Source organism: Bombina bombina, chromosome 6 (genome assembly GCF_027579735.1).
Source record: "Bombina bombina isolate aBomBom1 chromosome 6, aBomBom1.pri, whole genome shotgun sequence".
Taxonomy (NCBI): domain Eukaryota; kingdom Metazoa; phylum Chordata; class Amphibia; order Anura; family Bombinatoridae; genus Bombina; species Bombina bombina.
Genome location: NC_069504.1, coordinates 361,118,772 through 361,141,515, shown reverse-complemented (window position 1 = coordinate 361,141,515; position 22,744 = coordinate 361,118,772). Strand labels below are relative to the sequence as shown.

Here is a 22,744-nt window from a genome sequence, read left to right as displayed (position 1 = left end):
TGCCGAGAAACAAGGAACAGTAGAAGAAATATCAGGGTGAATAGGTACCAGAAGAACAAAAATTACGGCCGCCCCACATAAAAACACGGGCGGGGAGCTGTGGACTCCGAAGCCAGGAAAAAATATGAAAGGAGAAAAGGCCCCAAGGACACTGACCCGCAGAGTTCACAAACCTTGCTAAAGACCGCAGAAACAGACTCAACTTAGCCAACACTCCTCCAGGAGACACTATCGCCCAATGGTCGGTCCTCAACCACATACCCTTACAGAGAAAGGGGAATAACCACCGAAAACTCCTAAAGGGGAGAGGACATGGAGGAACAAACAAGGATTCCCGGAAGACCCTAAACAGGGCGCAATAAGATCCAATAAAAAAAACGGAAAACTTCAAAAAGAAAGCCAAGCGCACATGGACCCTAAGGGTTCCTGAAACAAGAGAAGGCAACGCCCAGACCCCAAACTGTACAGAACCACAAGGTTGAAACCGGAAATCAGAACAGAGAAGAAAACTTCTCTGAAAAAACAGAGCAACCGCCTCGAAAAAAAAATGAAACCGGAGTCCCAAGTCGCCAGTAACTCAGAATATCAAATATTCCCAAACCAACATGTGCATCAAACCCAGAGAAGCAACCTCTGAACACCACACGCTGCAGTCATACCAGAATACCTTGAAAAATAGAATACTTGCAGACAAGTAAAAAGCATGCGAAGATAGATAGCCAACACCAACCGACAGACTGCTAACTTCCAATAATCAGCGAGTACACTGCAGGATATTCAAAGCCGCAAGGCTTACCAACGTGTCTGGAACGAGGAGCCAAGAACCTCAAAGAGGCTCACCGTACCTCAACGATCCGAGAATAGACAACATATCTCAGATCCTATACCAACACAGGACCCAAGTAACCTACAGGTCTGAGAGACAGGGGAACAGAAAGGACCCCAAACACTAGCCCCCAGATAAAAGGACAGAGTGGGATAGCCTCAGGCACCCCAACAGAGCTCGAGAGCTTTCCAGAAGCACCTACAGGTACTCCCAATGAGAACCCCATAGAGATTGAGAGCTAACTTGGGGACTGCAAAACCCTAGACGGAACAGAACAATCCGAGAAAGTGGACCACTCTCTGTACAGGATAAACCACCTGTTCCAATCCCCTGCACACAGGGCAGTACAACCATTCTCCAGAGAGGAAATCCTCACCTCTTTAAGAAAGGCAAACAACCCCCCCCCCCCCCTAAAGGAAGGGCACAGCTAATGAAAAGTGCACACACACTCACAAGGCCAAAGCCATAGTCTGAGCAGAATGAAAAAACATCCAGGCGCCACTGAGGAATATGAAAAGGGAACTTCCCAAGAAAAAAGCACATACCGTTCAACAACAAGGCAGGCCCTTAGGAGCCCAAGCACACAGAACTCCTGGCCAAACTGCTAGTAACTCAAATAGCAAGACCATAAAATATATTCTATGTTCCCTGGAAAACTAGAGCTCCCGAATCAGCTATAGGATCATAAAATTCTGGAAAAGAATGCCAGATAAGGTCATGAAGAAAGTACACGTACCCCCAGCGGGATCCAGGTATTGAAACCATGGAGCTAACCCCTAATCTGACCAGCTGGCCTAGGCCAGGAAAGATCCAGATAAACGTAAGGCCCAAGCCCCAGAATTGTTTAAACCAACAATATTCCAGGAAACACCATACCTCGGCTGAATAAAACAGACTACACAGAGGAGAAGACTAACCCGGCAAACGGGTCTAGGACTCAATCATAAATCCCAACCTAAGGGAAAGGGAACATCCCTTAGAGAAGGCTACAACACCCAACTTCCAGAACCAAGGGGAAATATCGGGGACGAAGTCACCCGAAGAGCAAGTTAAAGGCAAGTCTCCATAATCTCCTCAGAGTACAGAACCAAATTACTATATCCAGGGAAAAAGAATGCATAGCATCCCAAACCCCCGGAAACAACCCCTAGATGGAGCCCGGATAAGGAGACCACATGGCCTATAATTCCTAATAAGGAACCTAACTCCCAGAATAGGAAAGACCGCAAGGTCCTCCCATAAGGTGGCCTCAACCTCTAAGAAGAAAATGGACAAAGTCCAGAGAACTCGACCAGAAGGAAGAGTCCCAAAAAGAACAAGTCCAGAAGGACAATTCCAATTGCCCTTGAAGGACAAAACCACCCATCCATAACAGCGGCAAGGAGGCACTAAATCCTCAACCAACGCGGTGAAAGAAACACATCGAACCCCAACATATCGGAACCAACTGTGTGAGATGCACTTGAAATCCAACAAGTCCCAGAAAACCAGCTCGAACGGCTGATGAGGACTGCCCATGCCCTACAAACCCTTAGGTCCTTTCAGAATGCTTAGCCGACACTTGTAAAAACAAGATAAGAAAAACACAAATAATAATGCAATCACACAACACCCAAAATCGGACCAGCCAGGCAGAACAGGCGCCATGTGTTTGAAACAGGCCTCAAGACTCTGAACATTAGCCATTAATGTCAAGGCCGTAATATTCACCCCCAGGGAGGAAGAAATAAACGACAGAAACATCGGACTAAATGTGTCCCCAAAACAACTTCCGTAGAAGTAACCAGTGCGATCAAGTATTGATTCAAGAAGGAAAATTCCCGAAGGAATATAAAACAAAACATGAGCTGAGCTTTTTTAGTCAAAGTCATCCTCACTGGATTAAATAGAAGAAAAGGCAACCCGTAGTTTTTACGCCCAAGTAGAACAGACACGCCCGCAGGACTCAGCCCAACAGAACCCTTCTCGTCCAAGCTCAAACTGGAAAAGATGCTCAATGATCAGACTATAAGAGGATTACTTCATCCCCCTATATTTAATTCTGTGTGCTATTCGAAGCAGACTGAGAATTCCTATATACATTAAGGATGGGAACCTCCAACAACGCCAAAACATGTCGTAGCAGAACACGAAGGCACGCCAGTCTATATCGAAAAGCACAGCACACCTATGTTGGAGCCTCAGGACCAGTCAATCCCCTGGAGAGCTGAACGGGCCACCCCATGCCTGGAGGACCCGGGGTAACGGGACATGAACATAATCTTAAGCAGACATCTGGAAGCTGCAGATGTGCCTACACTATAAGTATTTGCATACGGAAACGTTCCGCAACCTCCGAAAGGAAACAAACCAGCTTCCAGGGAGGGATAAGCATAATCTGGGTCACCTGCACGTGTAGTAACAGTAAGTGGTAGGGAACTCGCCTCTTGAGGGACAGAACCCCCAGAGGCGGATGGCTAAGCCGCCCCCTGATTCCCCAATCCCGAGGAGTAGAGCCCTCTAAAACGGCCTACGGAACAAAACTGTCATGTGTCATCTGGGCCGAATCCTATTCTTCGCAATAAATAGAATCTGAATCAGAGACTACTTCAATCTCAACATCAGACTCCTCCATAACTGAGATATGAACACAAAAAATTGGACCAAATTTGAAAAAATCTAAACGGCACTTTATACGCACAATGGCTGGGGCACTCACCACCTCCTATGCACCAGACACCAGCAGACCAGAATTTTTCCGTTGCCACACAGTCAGTAATGCGGAACAGGAGATTCAAAAACGTGACCACACCCGGTCACAAGGTAAGCCGTACAGTCCAAAAAAAGCGCGCCAGACCGCGTTCATTTCAAGGCTGTTGTGTTCCACGAGCCATGAGCCTAATTAACTACACATAAGCAGGTGGAATCACACAAACATGATTAAAGACCCCCCTGTTCAATAACCCTCGTCAGGAGATATTAACCCTTGATTCCAAGATACAAAAAGGAGCCTCACTGAGACCCTAATTATAGTTAGTCCCTCAAGGATGGTAGCCTCTCGGGAAAACACATGTAGTACACTACAATCATGAAGAAAGTAAAATGAAATGATCTTACCAGAATCTACACCATGGAACAGGAATACGGCCCTTCCAAGTGTGACAGATAGTAGCATCGCCTCTGCCATGGACTTGAGAGAAGAAAGCAGGCAGCGAAACTTGTCAACGCCGATTGCTTGTGGAGCTGTTAATATGAGTCAGGATGGAATCGCAGGAAGACTCTCCCTGCATCTCCGGACTCTCTTTCATCCATGCTTTCACTGAAAGGCTGAGAGGACTACTTAAAACTCCAGTCCCATATCGAAGAGTACTACCCTCCATAAGAGACTAATCTAAAACTTCTGACACTTCTCTGCCAACCTCCTGGGACGAAAGGCAAAGAATGACTGGGGGATGAGGGGAGTGGGAGGAGTATTTAAAGGGACAGTCAACACCAGAATTTTTGTTGTTTAAAAAGATAGATAATCCCTTTATTACCCATTCCCCAGTTTTGCAAAACCAACACTGTTATTTCTGTGACTAACTTGTATCTAATCATCTTCTGACCGCCCCTAATCACATGACTTTTAGTTATCTATTGACTTGCATTTTAGCCAATTAGTGCAGTGTCTGCCACTAGCCACGGGCGTGATCACAATGCTATCTATATGGCCTACATGAGCTTGCTCTCCCCTGCTGTGAAAAGTAAATAAAATAGAGGCAGTCTTCAAGGGATTAGAAATTATCATATGCACCTTCCTAGGTTTGCTTTCAACTAGAATACCAAGAGAACAAAGCAAAATTGTTGATAAAAGTAAATTGGAAAGTTGTTTAAAATTACATGCCCTATTTGAAAAATTAGTTGTTTTTTTTACTTGACTGTCCCTTTAAGCCTTTGGCTGGGGTGTCTTTGCCTCCTCCTGGTGGCCAGGTTTTGAATACCCAAAAGTAATGAATGCAGCTGTGGACTCTACATTTATGAAGAAAATATGAGTCATCATTTGGATTGTTTATTTTAAATATTTAATTTTTATCCTATTAGTCGGAGAAAAAAAAAATGAAAAAAAAAAAAAAATAGGCTGATTAATCGATTATAAAAATAGTTAGTTGCAGCCCTAAAATTGGAGTCTATAATACCATGCTTTCAGAATCAAACTATGGATAAATACAACAATCTTTATTACACGGACACCATAATATGCTACTAAAAATATATATGTTGTTCACCTCAATATTCCAGTTGTGCTGCTGAAGTGTTCGGCGACATTGGTCCATTGACTCAATACCAGTCAAGTCCTGCAAGACATTGAAAGGTTGGGTACATATTACAACCATTAACAAAAACTGTCAGAGTGACTAAGGGGGGTAGCACAGGGGGTGTGTGCTGCATCTGCACAATGTGCTTAGCGGGCCGGTCAAATGGCAGGCATGTTTCAGAACTGAAAGGGTTTGGGACATGCTGGTCATGGGCAGAGGATTGCGAGGAGCACTTTGAATACAAATAAAGAAACAAATACATGTGACACCACAAAAAACATAATTTATGCTTACCTGATAAATTTATTTCTCTTGTAGTGTATCCAGTCCACGGATCATCCATTACTTATGGAATATATTCTCCTTCCCAACAGGAAGTTGCAAGAGTCCACCCACAGCAAAGCTGCTATATAGCTCCTCCCCTAACTGCCATATTCAGTCATTCGACCGAAAACATGCAGAGAAAGGAAAAACCATAGGGTGCAGTGGTGACTGTAGTTCAAATGAAAAAATTACCTGCCTTAAAGTGACAGGGCGGGCCGTGGACTGGATACACTACAAGAGAAATAAATTTATCAGGTAAGCATAAATTGTTTTCTCTTGTTAAGTGTATCCAGTCCACGGATCATCCATTACTTATGGAATACCAATACCAAAGCTAAAGTACACGGATGATGGGAGGGACAAGGCAGGTACTTAAACGGAAGTTACCACTGCCTGTAAAAAAAACCCTTTCTCCCAAAAATAGCCTCCGAAGAAGCAAGGTATCAAATTTGTTAAATTTGAAAAAGTATGAAGCGCAGACCAAGACTCCGTCTTGTAAATCTGTTCAACAGAAGCCACATTTAAAAAAGGCCCAAGTGAAAACCACAGCTCTAGTAGAATGAGCTGCAATCCCTTCAGGAGGCTGCTGTCCAGCAGTCTCATAAGCTAAATGAATTATGCTTTTTAACCAAAAAGACAGAGAGGCTGCTGAAGTCTTTTGACCTCTCCTCTGTCCAGAATAGACAACAAACAAGGTGAACGTTTGATGAAAACTGTAGTAGCTTGTAAGTAAAACTTTAAAGCACAAACCACGTCCAATATTGTGTAATAGACGTTCCTTCTTTGAGGAAGGATTAGGATACAAGCATGGAACAACTATCTCTTGAGTGATGTTCTTGTTAGATACCACCTTAGGAAAAAACCCAGGTTGGTACGCAGGACTACCTTATCCGTACGAAGGACCAGATAAGGAGAATCACATTGAAACACAGATAACTTGGAGACTCTACGAGTCGAGGAAATAGCTACCCAAAAGGAACTTTCCAAGATAAAGATTGATATCTATGGAAAAAAAAAAAGGTTCAAACTGAACTTCTTGAAGAGCCTTAAGAACCAGGTTTAAGCTCCATGGTGGAGCAACAGTTTTAAACACAGGCTTGGATCTAACCAAAGCCTGACCAAATGCCTGAACGTCTAGAATACCTGCCAGACGCTGGTGCAAAAAAATAGACAGAGTAAAAATCTGTCCCTTTTAAGGAATTAGCAGACAACCCTTTTCTCAAAAACATCTTGGAGAAAAGATAATATCCTGGGAATCCAGGCTTTACTCAACGAGAAACCCTTGGATTCATAACAAATCAGATATTTACACCATATCTATGTTCAATTTTCCTAGAGACAGGCTTTCATGTCTGTATTAAGGTGTCAATGACTGACTCGGAGAAGCCATGCTTTGATAACATCAAGCGTTCAGTCTTCAGGCAGTCCATCTCAGATTGATTCTATTTAGATGGTTGAAAGGACCCTGAGGTAGAGGGACCTGTCTCAGAAGCAGAGACCGTGATGGAAAGGATGACATGTCCACCAGATCTGCATACCAGGTCCTGCGTGGCTACGCAGGAGCTGTCAAAAACACCAAAGCCTTCTCCTGCTTGGTCTTGACCTCCGAAGGAAATCCCACTCCCCCGGAAGAAAAGTGACGACTTAGAAAATCCACCTCCCAGTTCTCAACACCTGGGATATGGATAGCTGATAGACAAGAGTGAGTCTTTGTCCAGTGAATTATTGTAAGACTTCTAACATCACTAGGGAACTTCTGTTCCCCCTTGATGGCTGATGTAAGCCACAGTTGTGTATATTGTCCGACTGAGTATGATGTACCTCAGAGTTGCTAACTGAGGCCAAGTCTGAAGAGCATGGAATATCACTCCCAGAATATTTATTAGAAGGAGGGTCTCCTCCTAAGTCCACTATCCCTGAGCCTTCAGGGAGTTCCAGACTGCATCCCAACCTAAAAGGCTGGCATCCATTGTAACAATTGTCCCATCTGACCTGCGGAAGGTCATACCCTTGGACAGATGGACCCGACATAGTCACCAGAGAAGAGAATCTCTGGTCTCTTGGTCCAGGTTCAACAGGGGGACAAATCTGTGTAATCCCCGTTCCTCTGACTGAGCATGCATAGTTGCAGCGGTCTGAAATGTAGACGTGCAAACGGTACTATGTCCCTTGCCGCTACCTATTAAGCCGATTTCATTCATGTACTGAGCCACTGAAGGGCGCGGATGGGATGAAAAACACGGCAGAAATTTAGAAACTTTGACAACCTGGACTCCGTCAGGTAAATTTTCATTTCTACAGAATCTCAGAGTCCCTAGGAGGGAAACCCTTGAGATTGGGGATAGAGAACTCTTTCCTTGTTCCTCTTTCCTTGTGATCTCAGAAATGCCAGTACTACGTCCGTATGAGACTTGGCAATTTGGATGTTTGACGCCTGTATCAGGATGTCGTCTAACTAAGGGGCCACTTCTATGCCCCGCGGCCTAAGGACCGCCAAAGCGACCCCAGAACCTCCATAAAGATTCTTGGGGCTGTAGATATCCCAAAGGAAAGAGCTACAAACTGGTAATGCCTGTCTAGAAAGGCAAACTTGAAAAACGAAGGTGATCTTTATGCATCACAATGTGAGGATAAGCATCCTTCAAATCCATTGTAGTCCTCTATTGACTCTCCTGGATCATAGTTAAGATGGTACGAATAGTTTCCATCTTAAATGACGGAATTCTGAGGAATTTGTTCAAGATCTTTAGATCCAAAATAGGTCTGAAGGTTCCCTCACCTTGGGAACCACAAACAGATTTGAGTAAAAACTCTGTCCCTGTTCCTCTCTTGGAACTGGATGGATCTCGTACACAATGTAAGAATGCCTCCTTTATCTGGTTCCCCTTTTTTTGGGGGGGGGGAATATTTGAAATCCAGAAGATATCTCTGGGATATAAATTCCAATGCCTAGGGATCCTGGGCATCTCTTGCCCACGCCCGGGCGAAGAATGAAAGTCTGCCCCCTATAGGATCCGTTACCGGATAGGGGTCTGTTCCTTCATGCTGCCTTAGAGGCAGCAGCAGGCTCCTTGGCCTGCTTATCTTTGTTCCAGGTCCAATTGTCTCCAGACCGCCTTGGCCTGAGCAAAAATTCCCTCTTGCTTTGCCTTAGAGGAAGTGGATGCCACACCTGCCCTGAAGTTTTAAAAGGCACGAAAATTAGACCTTTTTTGGCCCTTGATTCCTATCCTGAGGAAGGGCATGACCTTTTCCTCCAGTGATATAAGCAATAATCTCCTTCAAACCAGGCCCGAATAGGGTCTGCCCCTTGAAGGGAAGTTAAGTAGCTTATTTATTAAAGTCACGACAGCTGACCATGATATAAGCCATAGCGCTCTGCGCGCCAGTATAGTAAAAAACAGAATTCTTAGCCGTTAGTCTAGTCAAATGAACAAAGGCATCAGAAAACAAAGGAATTGGCTAGCATAAGCTTGTCAAATATATTCATCCAATGGAGTCGCTAACTGTGAAGCCTCATCAAGAGACTCAACCCAGAACGCCGCAGCAGCAGTGACAGAAGCAATGTATGCAAGGGGCTGCAGGATAAAACCCTGTTGAATAAACATTTTTTATCCATTGGATCTAAAAAGCACAACTGTCCTCGCCAGAGGTAGTGGTACGCTTAGCTAGAGTAGAAACTCTTCTCTCCACCTTAGGAACTGTCTGCCAGAAGTCCCATGTGGTGGTAACTATTAGAAAACATTCTTCTAAAAAATAGGAGGGGAAGAGAAAGGCACACCTGGTCTATCCCATTCCTTATTAAAACATTTTTTAGTAAACCTCTTTAGGTATTGGAAAAACATCAGTACACACCGGCACTACATATTTATCCAGTCTACACAATTTCTCTGGCCCTGCGATTGTACACATTCATTCAGAGCAGCCAAAGCCTCCCTGAGCAACAAGTGGAGGTTCTCAAGCATAAATGTTAAATGTAGAAATATCAGAATAAGGTTAAATCATCTTCCCTGAGTCAAAAAAAATCACCCACAGACTAAGCATATTGTGAGGTAGTATCATACATGGTTCTTAAAGCGTCTGTATGCTCTGTATCTACCCCCAGAGCTATCTGCTTTCCTTTAATTTCAGGTAGTCTGACTAATACTGCTGCCAGAGTATTATTCACCCCCCTTGCCATGTCTTGTAAAATAAACGCTATGGACGCCCTTGATGTACTTGGCGCCATTTGAGCGTGAGTCCCTGAAGCGGGAGTCGAAGGGTCTGACACGTGGGGAGAGTTAATCGGCATAACTTTCCCCTCGACAGAATCCCCTGGTAAAATAAACGCTATGGGTGCCCTTGATGTACTTGGCGCCATTTGAGCGTGAGTCCCTAAAGCGGGAGTCAAAAGGTCTGACACGTGGGGAGAGTTAGTCGGCATAACTACCCCCACAACAGAATCCTCTGGTGATAATGTTTTTAAAGACAAAAAATGATCTTTATTGTTTAACATGAAATCAGTACATCTGGTACACATTCTAAGATGGGGTTCCACCATGGCTTTAAAACATAATGAACACAGAGCTTCCTCTATGTCAGACATGTTAGAACAGACTAATAATGAGACTAATAAGCTTGGAAAACACTTTAAATCAAGTTAACAAGCAAATATATAAAATGTTACTGTGCCTTTAAGAGAAACAAATTTTGTCAAAATGTGAAAAACAGTGAAAAAAGGCAGTAAAACAAACGAAATTTTTACAGTACATGTAATAAGGTAACAGAGCATTGCACCCACTTGCAAATGGATGATTAACCCCTTAATGCAAAAAACAGATAAAAAAAACGACAGACGTTTTTAAAAACAGACACAACAAAACTGCCACAGCAGAGCTGTGGATTACCTTCCCTATAAACGATTTTGGAAGTCTTTTTAGCCCTTTAGAAATGTCCTGTAGTATTCATGGGACTGCTGAGGGAATCTGGATAATTCATTTTGTAATTTTAACTGCGCAAAAAAGCGCTAAATTAAGCCCCTCCCACTCATATTACAACAGTGGGAAGCTTCAGTTAACTGTTTCTATGCAAAATTTAAGCCAGCCATGTGGAAAAAACTTAGGCCCCAATAAGTTTTATCACCAAACATATGTTGAAAACAATTAAACATGCCAGCAAACGTTTTAAAACACATTTTTACAAGAGTATGTATCTCTATTAATAAGCCTGATACCAGTCGCTTTTACTGCATTTAAGGCTATACCAACATTACAGTGTTATCACCAATGTACGTTAAAAAACGATTAAACATGCCAGCAAACGTTTTAAAACACATTTTTATAAGAGTATGTATCTCTATTAATAAGCCTGATACCAGTCGCTATCGCTGCATTTAAGGCTTTACTTACATTACTTCAGTATCAGCAGTATTTTCTTAGTCAATTCCATTCCTAGAAAAATATTTTACTGCACATACCTTATCTGCAGGAAAACCTGCACGCCATTCCCCCTCTGAAGTACCTCACTCCTCAGAATGTGTGAGAACAGCAAATGGATCTCCGTTACGTCTGCTAAGATCATAGAAAAACAGCACACTCCGGTGCCATTTAAAAATAACAAACTTTTGATTGAAGAATAAACTAAGTATAAATTACCACAGACTCTCACTACCTCCTATCTATGTTGAGGCTTGCAAGAGAATGACTGAATATGGCAGTTAGGGGAGGAGCTATATAGCAGCTTTGCTGTGGGTGGACTCTTGCAACTTCCTGTTGGGAAGGAGAATATATTCCATAAGTAATGGATGATCCGTGGACTGGATACACTTAAAAAGAGAAAGTTAAAAATAAATTAAATTGGGTAAAACAAACCAAATATAAGCTAAAATCAGATAATATTAAAATGTTTATAGGTTTATTGCTCAAATAATACATTTATTTTAAATAATGCATTTAATTTGTGCTATATTTTTAGAAAGTATAACATTACCCCTACCCAGCTACTCTATAATCCTCCTCCCGCATCTCCTTCAATATTGAGCAGATCGATAACTAATCCGGCTTCCTCCAATCATCGTGTGCCCACTTTGGCGTCCTGCTCATGAGGTACACGAGTGGAGGAAGCAGGGTTCATCATCGTTCTGCTCAATACTGAAGGCGATGCGGGCGGAGGATCAGCGGTAAGTTTACAGTAACCAAAAGGTAAGTATTTAAAAAAAAGAAATGTAATTGTAAAGTTTCATGACTTAAATTGCCAATGTGTTTAAGGGTATTTTTTAAATATTGGGCTTAAGGTCATTAAACTTTACAATCACTAAGTTATTCATTGGCTTTCCATTATGCATTTGTTGATTAAGCAATTCTACTGTATTTAATGAAAACAGCTTATGGACTAATAAGTAATTAATGTTGAGTAAGTAATATACATATCCAACAAGTCCCATAGCTCTGTTGGGGACATCCAGCCAGCATGAAAAAGTTTATATTTAATTATACGGATAATAAAAAAAATAAAAAAAATAAAAAAAAGTTATTAAAAGTTTTTCAAGCCTCATACTTGGCGATCAAGTGGGGTTCATGTAAACCAGGGAAGCCAAAGACAACACTGTGCAGATAATCCAAATCGACTATGCCACATCTCATAAAAAATGCAGAATATCAACAGACACAGAAAAGTCTTTTGACCATGCCTGTTGGCAATTTTTAAAAGCCATACTTCATAAATTTCAATTAGGCCAAAACTGTGTTTCTAAAGTCTTTGACCTCTTTGCCTTTCCCACAACTAGGTTTCAGATTAATGGGACAGTAGACTCCAAAATTGTTATTGTTTAAAAAGAGAGATAATCCCTTTATGACCCATTGCCCAGTCTTGCACAATTGTCATGATTCAGATAGAACATGCAATTTTAAAACAACTCACCAATTGACTTATTTTAACAAAATGTGCAGTCTTTTTATATTTACACTCTGAGTCACCAGCTCCTACTGAGCATGTGCCAGAATTCACAGAATATACTATATGCATTTGTGATTGGCTGATGGCTGTCACATGATAAGGGGGAGTGGAAATAGGCATAACTGAAATTTTTCAGAAAAAAAAAATCTAATATGAAGTTCAGACTAAGCGTTATTGTATTGTCTATCATTCATTTGTGGATTATACAAAGCTACTGTATTTACTGGACCTTTAATATACTTTTAACCTCTGATTACCTTGTATCTAAGCCTCTTGACAGCCCATTTATCACATGGCTATTTATGTATTATGTATTGACTTGCATTTTCACCAATTAGTGCAGTGTCCGCCAAAACTCTACAGGAGAGAGCACAATGTTTATATGCCCCACATGGATTAGCAGTCTCTTGTGAAAAGCTAATATATATGCATGTGGTAAGAGGCGGTCTCTAGTGGCTTAGAAACAGTTTAGAGGTTTAAATGTTATAAAGTATTTAATATAACAAAGTTGGTTGTGCAAAGCTGGGGAATAGGTAGTAAAGGCATTATCTATCTTTTTAAATAACAACAATTTTGGTGTTGACTGTCCCTTTATTGGCACATTATCAGAGGCCTTCCAGATAAAGTGAAGGGCACAAGACAAGGGATGTCCCTTTCTTATTATTTGCGATTGTGTGTGTAATAAAGCATTGGCTACCGTAATTAGATCACAAGATCAAATTGAGAAATCCACACACAAGATCACGTTATATGTAGATGACATTCTTTTATGCTTAAAGGGACACTGAACCCAAATGATTTCTTTTGTGATTAGAGCATGCAATTTTAAGCAACTTTCTAATTTACTCCTATTATCAAATTTTTTTCATTCTCTTGGTATCTTTATTTAAAAAGCAAGAATGTACGTTTAGATGCCAGCCCATTTTTGGTGAACAACCTGGGTTGTTCTTGCTGATTGGTGGATAAATTAATCCACCAATAAACAAGTGCAGCCTAGTGTACTGAACCAAAAAAAAATGTTAGATGCCTTCTTTTTCAAATAAAGATAGCAAGAGTACGAAGAAAATTTAATAGGAGTAAATTAGAAAGTTGCTTAAAATTGCATGCTCTATCTGAATTACGAAAGAAAAAAATTGGGTTCAGTGTCCCTTTAAGGGGCATAATAACCTCAAAAACGTCCTAGTATATGCCCCTTTCAGTGTAAAACTCACTTATTAAAATATCTTGGAATCAATTTAGCCTGCTCTATCGAGCAAATTTTCAAAGCAAAAATTATCAAACCCTGCAGAAAGATGTCAGACCTTTCCTCCTGGAGATCTAAAAATACATTGTGGTTAGGGAGAATAAGTATTTGTAAAATGAACATCCCCCCAAGTTTGCTGTATATAATGCAATCGATACCTTTCCCCCTCACTCCAAAAGTATTAGACATTGCAAAACCATTTGTTTAAATATAAGTGGGATAAAAATAAAATAAGCTATATTAAGACACGTATGTGTATCCCTCTAAGATTGGCTATATTTTTACTACAGATCACTGACTGGTGTACTGGATATACTCATTATGGAGCACTCTGTAGGCTCCCTGTCTATAAAGGTTTCAGTAGATCCAAATCTACTGCGATTGCAGAGGAAACTTATTCTTTATGGAACACGATACTAGTGAAGTTTCCTCATATATCCTACCAAATTTCTCCCCTAATTCCGTTAACAGACAATCAGGATTTTCCCCACAGGCTTAGAACACAGACATGACCATAGAGCACTGTTGGTATATCAAATAGGAAAGAAATAGGTTTTACTCATCTAGAGAATTAGTGGAAAGGGGTATGGTTGTATTCCAACATTAGTACATTATGCTGCAGTGCCGCTTTTTTTTTTTTTTTTTAAATGAATAACATAATTTATGTAAGAACTTACCTGATAAATTCATTTCTTTCATATTGGCAAGAGTCCATGAGATAGTGACGTATGGGATAGCAGATACCCAAGATGTGGAACTTCCACGCAAGAATCACTAGTGAGGGAGGGATTAAATAAAGACAGCCAATTCCGCTGAAAAAATAATCCATAACCCAAATCAAAAAGTTTTAATGTTAAAATGAAAAAAACTGAAATTATAAGCAGAAGAATCAAACTGAAACAGCTGCCTGAAGTACTTTTCTACCAAAAACTGCTTCAGAAGAAGAAAAAACATCAAACTGGTAGAATTTAGTAAAAGTATGCAAAGAAGACCAAGTTGCTGCTTTGCAAATCTGATCAACAGAAGCTTCATTCTTAAAAGCCCAGGAAGTAGAAACTGACCTAGTAGAATGAGCCGTAATCCTTTGAGGCGGGGATTTACCCGACTCCACATAAGCATGATGAATCAAAGACTTTAACCAAGATGCCAAAGAAATGGCAGAAGCCTTCTGACCTTTCCTAGAACCAGAAAAAATAACAAATAGACCAAAAGTCTTCCTGAAATCTTTAGTAGCTTCAACATAATATTTCAAAGCTCTAACTACATCCAAAGAATGTAAAGATCTCTCCAGAGAATTCTTAGTATTAGGACACAAAGAAGGGACAACAATTTCTCTACTAATGTTGTTAGAATTCACAACGTTAGGTAAAAAATTAAATGAAGTCCGCAACACCGCCTTATCCTGATGAAAAATCAGAAAAGGAGATTCAAAAGAAAGAGCAGATAACTCAAACTCTTCTAGCAGAAGAGATGGCCAAAAGGAGTAAAACTTTTTAAGAAAGTAATTTAATATCCAGAGAATGCATAGGTTCAAACGGAGGAGCATGTAAAGCCCTCAGAACCAAATTAAGACTCCAAGGAGGAGAAATTGACTTAATGACAGGCTTAATACGAACCAAAGCCTGTACAAAACAATGAATATCAGGATAATTAGCAATCTTTCTGTGAAAAAGTACAGAAAGAGCAGAGATTTGTCCTTTCAAGGAACTTGCAGACAAACCTTTTTCCAAACCATCCTGAAGAAACTGTAAAATTCTAGGAATTCTAAAAGAATGCCAAGAGAATTTATGTGAAGAACACCAAGAAATGTAAGTCTTCCAAACTCGGTAATAGATCTTTCTAGACACAGATTTACGAGCCTGTAACATAGTATTAATCACTGAATCAGAGAAACCTCTATGACTAAGAATCAAGTGTTCAATCTCCATACCTTCAAATTTAATGATATGAGATCCTGATGGAAAAATGGGCCTTGAGAAAGAAGGTCTGGTCTTAACGGAAGAGTCCAAGGCTGGCAACTGGCCATCCGAACGAGATACGCATACCAAAACCTGTGTGGCCATGCTGGAGCCACCAGCAGTACAAACAAACGCTCCATTAGGATTTTGGAAAACACTTTTGGAAGAAGAACTAGAGGCGGAAATATATAAGCAGGTTGATAATTCTAAGGAAGTGACAACGCGCCCACCGCTTCCGCCTGAGGATCCCTGGATCTGGACAGATACCTGGGAAGTTTCTTGTTTAGATGAGAGGCCATCAGATCTATTTCTGGAAGACCCCAGCTTTGAACAATCTGAAATAAGAAATACCTCTGGGTGAAGAGACCATTCGCCCGGATGTAACGTCTGGCGACTGAGATAATCCGCTTCCCAATTGTCTATACCTGGGATATGAACCGCAGAAATTAGACAGGAGCTGGATTCCGCCCATACAAGTATCTGAGATACTTCTTTCATAGCCTGAGGACTGTGAGCCCCCCCTTGATGATTGACATATGCCACGGTTGTGACATTGTCTGTCTGAAAACAAATAAACGATTCTCTCTTCAGAAGAGGCCAGAACTGAAGAGCTCTGAAAATCGCACAGAGTTCCAAAATGTTGAAAATGTTGATTGGTAATCTCGCCTCCTGAGATTCCCAAACCCCCTGCGCTGTCAGAGATCCCCATACAGCTCCCCAACCTGAAAGACTCGCATCTGTTGAGATCACAGTCCAGGTTGGACGAACAAAAGAAGCCCCTTGAATTAAACGATGGTGATCCAACCACCAAGTCAGAGAAGATCGAACATTGGGATTTAAGGATATTAATTGTGATATCTTTGTATAATCCCTGCACCATTGGTTCAGCATACAAAGCTGGAGAGGTCTCATGTGAAAACGAGCAAAAGGGATTGTGTCCGATGCAGCAGTCATGAGACCTAGAATTTCCATGCACAAAGCTACCGAAGGGAATGATTGAGACTGAAGGTTTCGACAAGCTGAAACTAATTTCAGACGTCTCTTTTCTGTTAGAGACAAAGTCATGGACACTGAATCTATTTGGAAACCCAAAAAGGTTACCCTTGTCTGAGGAATCAAGGAACTCTTTGGTAAATTGATCCTCCAACCATGTCTTTGAAGAAACACCACAAGTTGATTCGTATGAAATTCTGCAGAATGTAAAGACTGAGCAAGTACCAAGATATCGTCCAAATAAGGAAATACCGCAATACCCTGTTCTCTGATTACAGAGAGAAGGGCACCGAGAACCTTTGAAAAGATCCTTGGAGCTGTTGCTAGGCCAAACGGAAGAGCAACAAACTGGTAATGCTTGTCTAGAAAAGAGAATCTCAGAAACTGATAGTGATCTGGATGGATAGGAATATGAAGATATGCATCCTGTAAGTCTATTGTAGACATATAATGCCCTTGCTGAACAAAAGGCAGAATAGTCCTTATAGTCACCATTTTGAATGTTTGTATTCTTACATAACGATTCAATAGTTTTAGATCCAGAACTGGTCTGAAGGAATTCTCCTTCTTTGGTACAATAAACAGATTTGAGTAAAACCCCAGACCCCGTTCCAGAACTGGAACTGGCACAATTACCCCAGCCGACTCTAGGTCTGAAACACATTTCAGAAATGCCTGAGCTTTTACTGGGTTTACTGGAATGCGTGAGAGAAAAGAATCTTCTCACAGGCGGTCTTACCTTGAAACCTATTCTGTACCCTTGTGAAACAATGTTCTGAATCCAAAGACTTTGAATCGAATTGATCCAAACATCTTTGAAAAATTGTGACCTGCCCCCTAACAGCTGTGCTGGAATGAGGGCCGCACCTTCATGCGGATTTTGGAGCTGGTTTTGACTTTTTAAAAGGCTTGGATGTATTCCAGACTGGAGAAGGTTTCCAAACGGAAACTGTTCCTTTAGGGGAAGGGTCAGGCTTTTGTTCCTTATTCTGACGAAAGGAACGAAAACGATTAGCAGCCCTATATTTACCTTTAGATTTTTTGTCCTGAGGCAAAAAGGCTCCCTTCCCTCCCAGTAACAGTTGAAATTATTGAATCTAACTGGGAACCAAATAATTTATTACCTTGGAAAGAAAGAGAAAGCAAAGTTGACTTAGAAGTCATATCTGCATTCCAAGATTTAAGCCATAAAGCTCTTCTAGCTAAAATAGCTAAAGACATATACCTGACATCAATTCTAATGATATCGAAAATGGCATCACAAACAAAGTTATTAGCATGTTGAAGAAGTTTAACAATGCTATAAGCATTATGGTCTGACACTTGTTGCGCTAAAGCCTCCAACCAGAAGGTGGAAGCTGCAGCAACATCAGCCAAAGAAATAGCAGGTCTAAGAAGATTACCTGAACATAAATAAGCCTTCCTTAGAATAGTAGTACGTTTAGCAAGAGTAGAGATAGCCCCATCAACTTTAAGGATTTTTTCCCAAAACTCTAATCTATCAGATGGCAAAGGGTACAATTTCTTAAACCTTGGAGAAGGAGTAAATGAAGTACCCAGACTATTCCATTCCCTAGAAATTACTTCTGAAATCGCATCAGGAACTGGAAAAACTTCTGGAATAACTACATGAGGTTTAAAAACTGAATTTAAATGCTTATTTAGTTTTAATATCAAGAGAACTAGACTCCTCCATATCTAATGCAATCAACACTTCTTTAAGTAATGAACGAATAAACTCCATCTTAAACAAATATGAAGATTTATCAGTGTCAATATCTGAGGCAGAATCTTCTGAACCAGATAGATCCTCATCAGAAATAGATAAGTCAGAATGGCGGTCATTTAAAAATTCATCTGAAATATGAGAAGTTTTAAAAGACCTCTTACGTTTACTAGAAGGAGGAATAACAGACAGAGCCTTCCGAATAGAAATAGAAACAAATTCTTTACATTAACAGGAACATCCTGAACATTAGATGTTGAAGGAACAACAGGAAATGGATTATTACTAATGGAAATATTATCAGAAATTGATAGTTTATCATGACAACTAACACAAACTACAGCCGGAGGAACAGTTACCAAAAGTTTACAACAAATGCACTTAGCTTTGGTAGAACCGACATCAGGCAGTGTCTTTCCAGAAGTAGATTCTGATCCAGGGTCAGGTAGTGACATCTTGCAATATGTAATAGAAAAAACATATAAAGCAAAATTATCAAATTCCTTAAATGGCAGTTTCAGGAATGGGAAAAAATGCAAAACAAAACAAGCCTCTAGAAACCAGAAGCAACTAAAAAGTGAGACTGAAATAATGTGAAAAAAAACTGGCGCCAAGTATGACGCCCACATTTTTGGCGCCAAGAATGACGCCCATATTTTTTTTACGCCAAAAAACGTCCGCAACACACAGACGTCAAAAATGACGCAATCACATGAAAACTTCCGGCGTCAACTATGACACCGGAAATGTCGAAATTTTGGGCCAAAAAAAAGTCTCCCGCCAAGAATGACGCATTAAATTGAAGCATTTTCTGCACCAGCGAGCCTATCAGCCCGCAATTTAGAAAAAAAGTCAATTGAAAATTTTAAGGTAAGGAAAAATATAATTCATATGCATTTTCCCAAAAAAATGAAACTGACAGTCTGAAAGAAGGAATACTGATTATCCTGAATCATGGCAAATATAAATTTAACACATATATTTATAACTTTACATATAAAGTGCCCAACCATAGCTTAGAGTGTCATGAAAAGAAATAAGACTTCCTTACCCTAAGACACTCATCTACATATAGTAGAAAGCCAAACCAGTACTGAAACGAGAATCAGTAGAGGTAATGGTATATAAGAGTATATCGTCGATCTGAAAAGGGAGGTAGGAGAAATATGAAATAGATCCCCTAGAGGAAGACCATGGTATTCAAATAGGCAATACTCTCTTCACATCCCTCTGACATTCACTGCACTCTGAGAGGAAAACCGGGCTTCAGCCTGCTGTGAAGCGCATATCAACGTAGAATCTAGCACAAACTTACTTCACCAGCTCCATGGGAGGCAAAGTTTGTAAAACTGAATTGTGGGTGTGGTGAGGGGTGTATTTATAGGCATTTTGAGGTTTGGGAAACTTTGCCCCTCCTGGTAGGAATGTATACGTCACTAGCTCATGGACTCTTGCCAATTACATGAAAGAAAAAAACCCACCCAGAACAGAAAAAATATGATATGACCAAGACCATTGACTGCATTTGAACAATTGTGCAATTCCATATTACCAATACGGCACACACTGACGTACTCTCTTTTTAAAAGGTTACCCTAGGACTTTATCCCTTACTATATTGAAAGATGTGGAAAAAGTTCAGCATCAACATTTCTCACATGGATTCAAATCAAATATGTTTTAATATCGCCAAGTCATCCATTTCAATTAAGTTATTAGAAATCAATCATAAGGTACTACAGCAATGGTATTTTACTCCCTCCAGAGTTAAGAAACCACTGATGATAAATGCTGGCATTGTGGAAGCAGCCAATTACATATGTCTCATATATAGTTACAATACACTGATGTTACTGCTATCTGGACACTAGGTTCTATTTAATCTGGGTTTTGCTATATTTACTAAAGATATCCACACATCTATGGCTAAATACAGATTTCACTTAAAGGGACATTGTACACTAGATCTTTCTTTTCATACATTTTTTTGTAAATGATCCATTTATATAGCCCATCTGGAAGTGTTTTTATAACATTGTATAGTTTTGCTTATTTTTAATAACATTGTGCTGATTTTCTGACTCCTAACCAAGACAAACCATTTATACTGAATTTTTAGATCAGTATCTGTGCAAATTCTTCTTTATAGTAGTGTCTATTACATGCAGTTATATGAAAATTGGTGTATACTGTCCCTTTAAGAACTACTTTCTCTGCATTCCATTAAAGCAGGGGTAAATTAAAATATACAGAGAAGAGCCAGCTAGGAACCATTCATAGCGGCACATGATTAACTTTATATATAGGGTTAATTTACCAATATACAATCTAAAATACTTCCTTTTTACATTGGGTTTATTGTCCCTTTAACACCTGGAGGAAAGTGATCACAAACATTTTATTTCATGATTCAGATAGAACGTACCATTTTAAACAACATTCCAATGAACTTCTAATATCAATTTCTTTGTTTACTAGTTATCCTTTGTTGAAAAATAGGAAGGTAAGTTCAGGAGTGGGCACGTTTTCAGCACTATAATGGCAGCAGTTTTGCAACAATCTTATACATTAGCAAGATTAGATGGCAGCACTATATCCTATAGAGCTCCAGACGTGCACGCTACCTATCTAGATTATCTTTTTAACAAACATAGCAACACAAATTTGATATAAACATTGTTGTAAAACAGCTGCCATGTAGTGCTGCAGACACATGCACACTTCTGAGCTTACATCCCTGCTTTTCATCAAAGGATAACAAGAAAACTAAGACAAGTTGATAATAGAAGTAAATTGGAAACTTAAAATTGTATTCTTTATCTGAATCATGCCAGAAAAAAAAAAAATATATGGGTTTTGTGTCCCTTTATGCCGATAGTCAAAAAAAGATTGCTTATTCTGTTACCAAAAGATACATATAATTCAGTAAGCACATTAAAGGGCCATTATAGTGAAAATATTAAAGACATGAAACTCAAAATGTATCTTTTGGAAAGTTGTTTAAAGGGACAGTCAACACTAGGGCTGCTGAAAATAATCGATATCGCGATGCAGTGCAGACCTGAATCGATTCAGGGGTCAGTGACGTCATAGAAGCCGACATAAGGATCAATCTGTCCTTATGCTTTGCAGCGACTTGCAGTAGTTATGAGCCCTGTGTACCATGTGCCCAGCACTATGTGCCATGTGTAGCCGAGTATCACACACATCTGTCTGTAGATCACCCCGGCTGTGTGTGTATCCTGCAAGCTCAGCGCTGATCACACAGGACCCCGGACAACCAGACCAGCCGTAACAACTCCATCAGTGCCATCTCCCTACTGACCGGAATATCGCGAAAACAGATCCGTATTTTCGTGCTGAACACAGGGGAACTTTCTCAGCCGCCAGTACCCAGCTTATTCTACATGGCAGAGCCCACCTGTGTACCCGGGCAGTGCCCAGCTCAGTGCTCCCAGCCTGCATCCGGGCAGATCCAACCTGCTGTGATTACTGAGCATAGGAGCTCCCCAGCCCAGCTCTATTCAGACCGCCTGTCCGCAGAGGAGCTGTTCCCGTTGCCCTCATCTGTGCCCCGTGCACACTGTAGATTGAGCCTGGACGGCTCCAGCAGACAGCAGGGGGCGCTAAACCTTCCTACACTGAGCGTTTGCTGTGCAGCTGGTTAGTGCTGGACAGGTTCAGTGCCTTCGCTGGGGTCACAGGCTGTTAGGTGACAGAGGCCCTCAGGTGCCCGCTGCAATGACTCCCCATGCGCAGCAGCATAGAACAAGCTGATGCTGCACCAGGACCTTCTGCCCACTGCTGGTCTGGCGTGACATCTCCGAAATGAGTAATGAGCCCATTTGGCAGCCAGTGGGTTAAATTATATTTACAGTACAGTGACAGGAGGATTCAGTGTTGCACTTAACTTTACTTGCATCAGACCTAGTTCCTGCAGCCAGAGAGAGTAACTTTATTGTGAGCATTAAATCTCTATTAATCCTGGGTCCATAAGAGGAATAAGAGGCAATAATTACTGTGGGAAATGGGGAGCTTAACTATAAACGTTTACAATATTTGAACCGATTTAGTATTAGTATTTACAGCTGGAAATTGTTCTGGACATAATGAATAGAAAGATAGATAGATCAAACTATAGAGAGAAAATATATTTTTTATTTTAACTGTCAGTAAACTTTTCTAAAAGTAACCCAATATCAAAGTGTATCTCTCTCTCTCTATACACACACACATATATACATATATATATATATATATTTATATTTATTTAAAGGGACAGTCAAGTCCAAAAAACCTTTCATTTTTCAAATAGGGCATGTAATTTTAAACAACTTTCCAATTTACTTTTATCAACAATTTTGCTTTGTTCTCTTGGTATTCTAGTTGAAAGCAAACCTAGGAAGGCTCATATGATAATTTCTAAGCCCTTGAAGGCCGCCTCTATTTTATTTACTTTTCACAGCA

General features: G+C 40.5%; 1 protein-coding gene across 1 annotated transcript in view; it reads right to left on the bottom strand.

Moving 5' to 3' along the window:
- Window positions 1-22,744, bottom strand: part of FAF2 (Fas associated factor family member 2) — a 130,852-nt gene that overhangs the window by 95,415 nt on the left and 12,693 nt on the right. Inside the window, exon 2 of the mRNA XM_053717038.1 lies at window positions 5,071-5,139. Within this exon, the coding sequence (XP_053573013.1) occupies window positions 5,071-5,139 (69 nt within the window). The remainder of the gene's footprint in view (window positions 1-5,070; window positions 5,140-22,744) is intronic.